At 36.8% G+C, this 11,390-nt stretch overlaps 1 protein-coding gene across 1 annotated transcript; it reads right to left on the bottom strand.

Annotated features, from left to right (window-relative positions):
* Positions 1-3,049: 3,049 nt before the first annotated feature.
* LOC121366794 lies at positions 3,050-9,386 on the bottom strand. The gene is made up of 2 exons (XM_041491102.1): positions 4,037-9,386; positions 3,050-3,804 (listed from the first exon to the last, which is right to left on the bottom strand). Exon 1 carries the CDS (start codon positions 8,347-8,349, stop codon positions 4,111-4,113), a length of 4,239 nt encoding a protein of 1,412 aa, XP_041347036.1. The 5' UTR covers positions 8,350-9,386; the 3' UTR covers positions 3,050-3,804; positions 4,037-4,110.
* Between the last annotated feature and the right edge of the window lie 2,004 nt (positions 9,387-11,390).

Below are 11,390 nucleotides of genomic sequence, written 5' to 3'. Positions count from 1 at the left end.
GTCGTTAAATAAAACATTTCTTTCATGCAGAAAGTCGTGGTGACTAGCCACATGGGTAGAGTGCTCGTCTGTTGATATCGACAGTGTATTTAAGTTTTTACAGTTAAATCAGTACAAAAAGTAGTGGTATCTAGTCAAATGGGTACAGTGCTCGTCTGTTGATAACAAACAGGATGTTTCAGTTTTTACAGTTACATCCATACGGAAAGTCGTGGTGTCTAGCTCAGTGGGTAGAGTGCTCGTCTGTTAATAACAAACAGAACGTTTCAAGTGGCGTGGCGGGGACAACAATGGAATACAATGGAAAACGCCACCGTGCACCGCCGGAACAATGGCCGACGCCACCAGTACAATGGGTGCATACCTGTTATCTTTCAAGGTCATACCTGTTATCTTTCAAGGTCATGCAGTTTATGTTTCAAGGTCATGCAGATTATGTTTCAATGTTATCTTTCAAGGTCATGCAGATTATGTTTCAAGGTCATGCAGATTATGTTTCAAGGTTATCTTTCAAGGTCATGCAGATTATGTTTCAAGGTTATCTTTCAAGGTCATGTCAGTTCATTTGGTGTATAGCTGTTATCTGTCAAGTGGTTTATTTATAGTTATTTTTAAACACTCTTTTGTGTGTGTAATTTGTTTGTGAGCACGAGGACGATGGGTACAAAGCAGTTTGAAAGGTTCTATCTGTGGGGAAACGTGTGTTTTTGAATGGTTTCGTTTATAGGTGTTATGAAATAATATTTTTTGATAGGAAAACCAGTTGAAACCGGTTCGATTCGTTCAAATTATAATAAAGAAAGTATAATTATATGCATTGTGTTTGCGAGATAAACACTAACGATAAGAAACAAGATGTCTATTTCAGTTGGAAATACGTTTTGTTTATAGTATTTTGTAAAGGGTTCGTCAAGCATTAACAAAACATATAAATAGGAAAGACGATAGTACAGAGAATTCATTGCAATGGTAGACCACGAACAGGTAGAACAACTTTCTCGAAGTGTTTCTAAATCTGAAAGTTGGAGACTGTTTGGACGACGTGTTGTTACAACGGAGACAGTGTTTTTTACACAGATAGTAGTCCTGTACATTGTGATCATAACGTGTATGATCAATTTGTCACTGGATCGTGGAAACTCGAACTTGTGGACCGCTTTACTTAGCAGTTCCCTTGGTTATCTGTTACCTAATCCAAAGATAAAGTCAAAACGTTTTATGAATGAATAAAACATGAACAATGAGCGAACAGGAATGTAACATAAAGATTAAGAAACCCACAACTATTACAATAGTTGGTGGAAGTGGCAGTGGGAAAACGTTTTTTACAAAGCGTCTTTTGGAGAACTCCAAACATGTGTTTGATGTGGAACCTAAACTAGTTGTTTATTGTTACGCTGTATGGCAGGATGTGTACACGGACATGCAGCATTCGGTTTCCAGCATACTGTTCTACGAGGGACTACCGACACAGGAAGAGTTGTATGCATGGGCAGACGAGTCCCAGAACAACATGTTGTTGATTTTGGACGATCTGATGATGGAGGTATGCAATAGTAAACTTATTTTGAAAGTATATTCAACCTTGTCACACCATTTGGGTATAACTTGTATTAGTTTACAGCAGAGTTTATATCCCAAAGGAAACTGTGCACGCACCATGAGTTTAAACACACATTTGTTCGTATTAATGGCAAATGCACGATCGGCACATGAATATAAAATTTTTGCATCTCAGATATTTCCTGGACAGTCTAAATACTTTGCCGAGGCATATCAAGATGCAGTGCAATCAAGAAAGTTTGGATATTTATTGGTTGATGTATCACCATACAGTAATCCGGAATATGGACGACTACGTACGGCCATTTTACCTGACGAACTATGCACTGTATATCTCCCTAAAGACTAGTATAAAGCATGTGTTGTGTACGTGAATGGTTATATGTGCGATAGCATTTGACATGAGCAAACAGTATTTTTGCATCATCGCTGCATACCCACGTGGTGAACTACAGAGTGGTATAACAGCAAGTCCGGTGCGATTGACTCTCAAACGTGTTTTAGCACGTGGCGTCGACGTTCCAGATTGTTGGGGTGGAGCGTCATATTTCATACTAAGGAGATCTGCTTACGTTGTAAATTATGACAGACTTAATTAACGAACATTTGAATTATCTTTCTCTTCTCAAGAATGGAACTGTGAAACAAAGACGGGCTCTGTTGATTCATGCATCACTCGAACAGTTCAAAGCATTGATAGAAGTGATTTACAACATTTTACGTGGTAATATTACAGTCTCGACAAATGTTCAAAAACGACTGTATCGTTACAGAGTGGTCATTAGAAAACTTGTTGACAGAGCAGTTAGCAAGAAGGACAAGCACAGGTTACTACGAACTCATCATTTCATAATACCTATTTGTGTTGAAGCACTCTTAAACTACTTGAAAGTGAACGACACTGACGACTTACAAGAGACGAACAATGGCGAAAGCGCATATTCTACTGAGTCGGGAGACCTACAACAACCTATTGAAGGGAAGACACACGGCAACTCGGATGAGTGATTCTACAACTGCGAAGAGTGAATGTGAAAATCGTGTTATTGAAACTGCTTCACCATCAGGGAATTATACAGTGTCAAATAACTGTGATGCAACAAATGAACATAATACGAGCTTATCGACACAGTCAAACAGAAATTCACTGTTGTCTCTACAAACTGCTATTCTACAGGGTGTTCGCAGTACAACCCTAATAGGAAAACTAATGGCTTTGTGGATGTTTATAAAGGATCAGTTTGAAAACGGAGCATTACTCTGGAATGATAAAGGTGAACTACATGATAACGATGCACACGCTCTCGTGGGATCTGATATACAAACTTTGATACGTCACGCTGTTTTGAGCTCTGAATCTACAAAACAACCCGTGGGCTATGAATATTTCATTAAAAGACTGAAGGAGTTGCACGTTTCCCCCAAACTGTTTATGGCGACACAGAAAGGAAGCGGTAAACAAAGAAAACAAACACAGACTCGAGTAAACAAGAATAAGCAGTTTTATTTGAAAAGAAAAGCTAACGCGGGCATTCCCGGTGTAAAGAAATTAAAGATGTTAGAAATTTATTAGATGTAATAATAATAATAATAATTTTAAATGTAATAAAGGTTTCTTTCTAAAGTATAGTTTCTAGTTATTTGTACTGTAGTTTTATTGTTGACAAATGTCATTCAGCCATCTGCACACGTAACATCATCTCCAGCACATTACGACGATGATCACTGAGAAAGTTCTCTAGCAGCCACTCTACACTGGTATAGGGTAGGATGTGTATAGAATGACATGGTTCACCGTGTCTACGGATAAAACGTTCTGCGTCTTGCACTATTGCCTCGTGTGGCAACGATTGCAGGGCTCTCTCAAAATATGAATCAATCGCTTCATTTGGTGTAAGCATTAAACAACTGTGTTGAATTTGAGAAGGATGATCAATTGCACACCCTTCACAATTGTCTTTTGTCATTTTATTTATTGTAGCATGCAGCACACTTAAGTAAAACGAGATAAGAACCATTTCAAAGGGTGTTCTCCACGAATTGTTGCGTTCACCACCAACATTCACTGTACACATAATTACTTTTATGCGCACTGCTGTATGATGCGTGTATTGTGCCAAGTTGTGTCGAGTTGCGTGACGCAGGCATCGTCTACGTCTTTTGAACAGGGTTCTGTGTCGGTAAAGAACTCTACCCGTTCCTCGCTCTTGTACTTCAAAATAGTAGAACTGTGATTCCATTCTGTAACAGAGAATAGTGGTTTAATATTAAAACACACTTATTATATTGTTACACACACACACACACACTACATATACTTTAACATACACACACACACACTTATTATATTTTCACACACACACACACACACACACACACACGCAAAAACAACAAACATACTTTATCATATGTTAATAATAGGGCTCCTACTCAATCAAATATACATTTAATTCGTTTGCAAAGAAAGTAGTACCTTGTATTTTTCTTTTCTTCTTCTTTTGTTCAACGTGTACAATGTTAACAATAAGTGTGATCTTTGTTTTCATCTTAAAATGCTTGATAACCATATGGTACTGATGTAATTCCATCTTCTAAAATGTATCGTTTATTATCTAAAGGTATTAAAGCTACTTTCGTGTTTTTGATCGTGTACAGGGTATTGTGAAATGAACGTATCAAATTAAATGTAGCAGAGAACGTTTTTTTCTGAAACAGACATTGCTTAAACAGTTCGTGACGCAGTGACTTTTTAACAAAGCCCCGTTTGATACCCTTGGCCTTTTTGTGTTCAATTTTGGAATTTGTTTTTTTATCGATGACTGTAAAACTATAATTTTTAGCTCTAAGTCCCACGAATTCGTCAATGACTGCACCTCCAGCTTCGTCTTTCATTAGTCCTGTCACCTTATGCCTTGACATAGAAAATAATGCATGGTCTGGGGGAAAGTTGGACGTGTCAAACAAGTGACTGTTTTGTTGCATGAATTTGTATGGGTCTAACAAATGTTCACCCGGAGCTGTCCTGATTTCCATGAACAAACTGTCAGTGTCGGTCATGAGTAGTCGCACGTGATCGTTGTACTGTTTCACCATGGTTTCATAATAAAAAGACAGAATGTGACGTTTTGCGTGTTCTAAAATACAAAATCCTACTGCAATGGGTTTGTTTAAGGTAACCGTGGTTCTTTGCATTTCAACTGCCACTAAGTCTTCCGAAAAAATATTTACGTGTTTGAAATTTGATTTGGCAGTGTATCGTCTTAGTCGTTCTCGTTGTGCGACCAATTCGACTTGTTTGTATTTTCTGACAGACTCTATGAATTTTCCATAACACACATTCGACATTGCTTTGTACAAATCTTGTGAGCATTTGTCTGTAGCATGCTTGCGTTTTTCTATGTTTCGAGTTACAAAAGGTTTCATCCACTTTGATTGCTTGAATTTTAAAACTTTGTGAATACATTTCAACTCCAAACCGAGTTTTAAATATAACTTTAGAGTTGCAAAGTGAATGACGTAGTTGTTTTTATCTTTTAAAGTACAAAACAATTTTTTGCCCGATGGTTTATTTAAATTTAGACCGAATTGTTCAAGTAACTGTTTATAGTATGGTGAAAACTCAACAGCGGGTATGTTATCGTGTAGTGGCGCAAGTGGAAAAGATGCGTGTTTTGCGTGAAGTTCTTTTGGATATTCCAGATCGACTTCTAAAATGTACCCTAGCTCACCCTCAGTGTCTAAAGTAGCCCATTCGATATCAATAAACCCTTCGGGTGAGATGAACTCGTAGTCACAGAGAGCAAGCGGTTCTAACATAGTGGTAGCATACAGTGAATTAACATCGAAGTACATTAGGTAGCACGTGTCTTTTTGCGAGTCAAAATCACTCATATATTTATTATTGGCTTTGGAATATCTGTGCGAAATCATAGACACTCCACCCCGCAAACCTTTCTCAATGAAGCCGTACATGTCCGGGTCTGTGAACAGATCGAGTTCGACATCGGTCATTTTTAAAGCAGCATCTAAAGCAAAACCCGGGAGACTTTTGTAATGTAACGGATCTAGTTCGTAACTTTTAATGCACATGTCTCTAAATGATTCCATGACATCACACAATAAGAGAACATCGACAGAAACGTAAAGTCGCATGAATTCCTCTAGTGTATTGATATGAAATTCACCCCAAAGTTTTTCTGCAAAGGTGTATTCTTCGTCAGAAATGTTACTTTCCGCGAGCTGTGAATAAAAGTCTTTGTGACTGGGCAACTGTGTGTCATTTAATTTCTCAAATGAATCTATGTATTCATAACAGAAAGGAAGTTTACGGGTTAGCATGTCTACATGATTGGGAAAATGTTTACTTAAATGTACAAAACAGTGTTTTCCTTTGCTCATGAGATTTTTTGTCAGCGAATCGAGTGATGATGTGAGGAATTTAAAAGAGTCGACGAAGATTAAATCGTCAATGGAGAACGACAGAAACTGTTCGGTATTATGCGGAATGCAGCTGAGTTTTCTATCGGCAAACCTAGTGGACGCTTGTAGAATTAAATGCGTGTCATACCGTTCGCTGTTATGAAGCACACATATCACTTCTTTTTCCAGTTTGAAATTTAAATTACAGTAGCCATGACAGACCCCCCTAAACTTTCCTGTGAGGTGACAGTGGTCTACGTGCCTACTGTAATCTAACTCTTCACCGCATAGATAACAGTGTGTAGCATTGGCAATTTCCCATCTTGCATCGGCCGTGAGCACCACGTCAACGGGATTATTAAAAATGTCCATTATTTCTTCATATTCCTCTAAAATGCTTTCTATAAAATGTTCTGACGCATCTTTACCAGTGTAGACTTTTAGGGGTTTCGTGTATTTATCCAGTATACTTACGACCTTGTATGCGTACCCACACGGTACGTGCTTTTGTATTCGATTTTTTTCGGTTGTGGACTCGAGAACACTTTCGAAATCGCTGTATATAATGAACGGAAATCGCTGTGTTTTATATTTTTGTTTGATACCAAAACATTTTATGGCTTCCTCAAATGGAGGCATAACTATTCTCTGAGCGTTGTGATAACAGTAATCTTTGTGTTTGTATAATCGTTCTTCACTGGTAAAAGACCACAAACACTTTTTACATATGTAATGTTGTCGATCACTGTATTCCGTGCAAGATATTAAACCGGACAAACTTTTGATCAGACAGAAATGATTTTTTTTTTTATCGTTAAGTGTATTTTCCATTAACATGAGAAGATCAACGTGCTGTTTATTTGATCCATTGATAGATTTGCTTATTCGTATAGGATATACAACCTTCGGGGGTGGGGCGTCTTTAGGTTCGTTTCTACCCATCGGTGGAATTTCTTCATAGCCGTAAACATTTATAGACAAGTTATTATTTTTTTCAAATAAATCGATTTGTTTTAGTGTAACTGGAAATGTTATACCATTAACATTCAGTTTGTCTTCATGATGTAAATAGTGATGCGTTCTCTCTGGGTGGGAATGGGGGGGAGCGGGGTGCAGTTGCGCCAAAACACAATATAGAAAACATTTGTCATCATTGTTTTGAATGTTCAGTATACTTTTTTTCTTTCGCTTTAACTCTACAGGTAATTCGATGTATGACGCGCCTCTGAAAGGTTGAAATCGAACAACGGTCAGTTTCATGGTAATGACTTCTTCAAAATTAAGATTTGACTCTTCACCTTCGTAGTCATCTAATCTAATCATGATCGCATTCATTGCAGTAGAATATTGTTCTTCTAAGTCATCCGTCACGGTAGCTATAATCATTTTGTTTTTAAAGTACGGTTCCACAAACGTCTGTTCGCCTTCTGTGCTGACTTTCGACATTTTAATTTGTACACAAATACCCCATTTCACTGATAATTTTTCTCGTAGTTCCGATTGAATATCATTAATAACATCACGACTACGTGCAACTAGAAACCTCATCAAGTCCGATCTGTCTTGATCAGTTCCGTTATAGTCAAATTCTCTCACGTCACCATGCAGAGCTTGCCTATTACATCCTCTGTTTGGGGAAAGGGGCTCGTCGGGAATCTGATCAGCTTCGGGTTGTGGGGAAGGGGTTTGTGCAGGAAGCGGTACAGAATCAACCTGGTGATTATTAGACTGAGAATTGGGTTGTTCTGGTAACGGTATAACATTCACCTGTTGTGTGGGAGTTCTGTCAGGGTTGTGACTGACTGTGCTCGATGGCTTTTGTCGTTTGTTTTGAGGTTGAACACTGGTTGGCTGAGAAAACGCAGTACCTACGGTCGGGGCTGGTGTTGACCGTTTGGTACTCCGCTTACCACCGCCGGATTGGGTGCGACATACTTTGAAATGACGTTTTAATGCCTGAACATTAATAAAGTCTATCATACAAGAAGAACATTGAAATGTTCTTTGGGGGTTATGAGTTCGAGAGTTGTGTATTGCAAGTTCCCTAGACGACGAAAACATGCACTGACACTGATTACACGAGTATGTTTGAGGGCTACCGATACATTTTGAAACATGTTTTGCGTGCTCGGATCGGTTGGAACATTGATACGAACAGTTTAAACATTTTAAAGTATGATCGTGATACCGTCTAACATGTCTGTGATAGCCATCTTTTCTGGTAAAATGTTCGCCACATAGTTCACATATGAAAATGTGTGACAGATTGAAACAATTCCTTCCATGTCTAAGAAGATCAGAATTTCGAGAAAAGCGTGCCTGACACAGATCACACGAAAATATCCTGCAAGTTGTGTGAGAGGACATTTTAAAGTACTGGATATTCTTGTTATATGAATTATTAACTATCTATTCCTATTTCGGATTATATATTAAACTATCTACATTTTTTTTTTTTTTTTTTTTTTTTAAATATCTATTCCGGATTGCGCATTAAACTATCTACATTTTAAAAATATCTATTCCGGATTGCATATTAAACAATCTACTCTTTGGTTTAAACGTTGATCACATCCATGTTAACATGTTGCACGTGAACACTTTCAGTGTTCTGCAAATAAATAAATACATATTTAAACTAAGCTGTTTAGTATGTTTAGTGAATAAGAAATGAGTAAGACACATTTTCAAGTTATAACAGCTAAACTATTTTAATACAATTTCGGTAATGTTAACTCAAAATATAGTTCGATTTATTTACCAAGTTATAGGTTAAACGCCTCAACAAACGGATAAATCCTTGTGGTTCTTTATAAAAAAAAAAAGAAAAAGTTCGACTCTGTGAAAAATATATTTTAAACACTTACCTTCGGTATAGATTCAGAAGCAAGAAATTTGGTTAATAACAATCACAAGCAAGTAGCACTCCCTGGCAAGAGTAGCTGTGACTCAGAAACGTAATGGTATTTAAAGGGAAATCAGTTTCCGCCTTTTTTCAGAACCGTTTTAACAACCAATCGTAAACGGTTTATTTTTAAAGGTAAATGATGTCAATGAACTTTCAAAAGATCTAACATTGAACCACATTCAATACCACGTTTACAGAACCGGTTTTGTAAAACGTTATCAAAACCGATTTTGTACAACTATTAAGACCGGTTTACTGAAACTATCGACAACGCCCAAATTAACTTAATATACATTCATGGTATCACTACATCATTTACTAACATAATAATTTTTCAAAACTGAACGAGATTATATCTTTAAGATTCGTCTATCGTGAAATTTGTATAGTGCTTTAACAAAATAAATAATTTTAGAAGTCCTTGCTACGAGACTCTCTATCTAAATAAATAAATAATTTAAAATAAAAATTAAATATTAAAACACTTTTCTTTGTTTTAAATAGTTCATGTAATTTCTACTCATTAAAAAATGTAAGGAGGCCAAACTGGATTCTGTTTTCAAATAATTTCGTACTTTATGAAAATATTATATTTTAGGAAATAAAATGAAATTTAACCTAGTAAAATATTAGAACGATCAGAAACACGTTGAATATACAGACACTAATATTCTATGCAAAAAATATAGTTGGTGATAACATCTTACAATGCAGCAAACTCAGGAATGTCCCTTTAACCAGTGTCAGATGTACTATTAGTAATGTATGTTTTTATAATGAAAACGATTTATTAGTTTTGAAGATATGTAGCGTAAAGAACTAGGACTTTCTAGGTTATCTCTTTTAAGACATTCCATACAATGGTAAACAAAAACATATTTCAACAGAAATATACCTTGCTTGTTGGTTAAGTAAATACGTTTTAGATTAAAGTACAACTACGACCCAGTACGTGATTTTTATGATGGTTTCAGAATTTCTAACTTCAAAAATACACAATCAGAAAGTTTACATAACACATTAAGATGGGTGTGTCGATGTCTGCATCAGTCTTAAAATAATCTTTGATGTTAAACAACTTATTAGTTTTATGATAGAGCAGAGGAATTTATTATCAAATATACTTCTGTGCTATCTAATGTCAATAGAAACATAAACATAACATCACATTTCACCAACTCGTGGGAAATTGTATGTTTTTTTTAAAAATATTTGTCATTTCTTCTCACTAGAAGATAATTTAAAAAAAATGGCAAGTTAGCAAATCTGTATCCGATGGGGAAACGGTTTACAGAGCTGCTATTGGTTCATAGTCAACTGTCAATCGTTTTACGTCACTGCCGCACGTTTTCACAAAACTATGCAACGCAAAGAGTTTGTGTCACTCTGCGGCGAATTTTCATTTCAATTTTAAAAAATTTACAAAATTTTCTTTACTTTTTAAAAACAGAAAGAAAAAGATATATATATATATATATATAAAAAAAATGAATCAAAGTCACAAAATAGTTTTTTTCTACAAGGACCACGTTTGCGTTAAGCTGTGGGAGAAAAATTCTAAAGTTTACGTGCACTTAAACAAAGAGACAAAGAATGGCACGCAAACGTTGTCATTTCAAGCCGATGCTTTTCGTGCTCTTATGGAACGTAGGGACGATATTGTAAAGACGATCGACGACTTGGAAACAGAAGTACGAGAAGACTTCGAAATGACCTCACTCACAGATGAGGCGAAGTTTAACCAGCAGCAACTAACACAACAGCAACTACAACCACAGAGGGAAAGACAGGCGTTGACTACAAATAGTCGTTTTCAGCCGTATTCTGGTGAGTTTTACACTTCCTAGTTTTATTTTAACCAACTTTTGACTTAGCTGACAAGTTACCTCCTTTATTAAGTTCAACGTAAACTAATAACCAGAGGTTGTTGGAATTCACATTTAACACTGTAACATATTATTTTAAAATATACCGTTTAGTACATATCAGTGTGCATTCCGTTTTCAGTACAATACATAAGTAGCAACAGCACATTAAAGATGATGAAACAATCACCCTACATTCATAAAATAGTGTTAATAAAGGAAGTCCAACATTAAAGATTATAATAATACTAAATTAAACTGTTTTATTATTATTAATTTTCAAGGAACTGGATCCAGCATACAGTTTGCTCTTGGCCGAGGATTCCACACAAACAGAACAGCTTTTGGACGGAGACAAGATGTGGCAGCAGTGGCGATTGGTAGAGGTCTTGGACGGGGACAAAATGTGTCACCGGTGGGGATTGATAGAGGGCTTGAACAGGGACAAGATGTGTCACCGGTGGTTATTGATAGAGGGCTTGAACAGGGACAAGATGTGTCACCGGTGGTTATTGATAGAGGGCTTGGACGGGGACAAGATGTCTCACCAGTGGCGATTGGTAGAGGTCTTGGACTGAGACAAGATATGTCACCGGTGGCAATGGGTAGAGGTCGTGGACTGCTCGCCGCACTAC

This window comes from Gigantopelta aegis, unplaced genomic scaffold (genome assembly GCF_016097555.1).
Source record: "Gigantopelta aegis isolate Gae_Host unplaced genomic scaffold, Gae_host_genome ctg7191_pilon_pilon, whole genome shotgun sequence".
Lineage (NCBI taxonomy): Eukaryota > Metazoa > Mollusca > Gastropoda > Neomphalida > Peltospiridae > Gigantopelta > Gigantopelta aegis.
The sequence above is the reverse complement of the archived record's forward strand: the minus strand, read 5'-3'. Positions and strand labels throughout refer to the sequence as shown.

Coding starts and splice junctions, on each gene's coding strand:
- LOC121366794 (XM_041491102.1), bottom strand. CDS start 8,349: ATGTCCTCTCACACAACTTGCAGGATATTTTCGTGTGATCTGTGTCAG.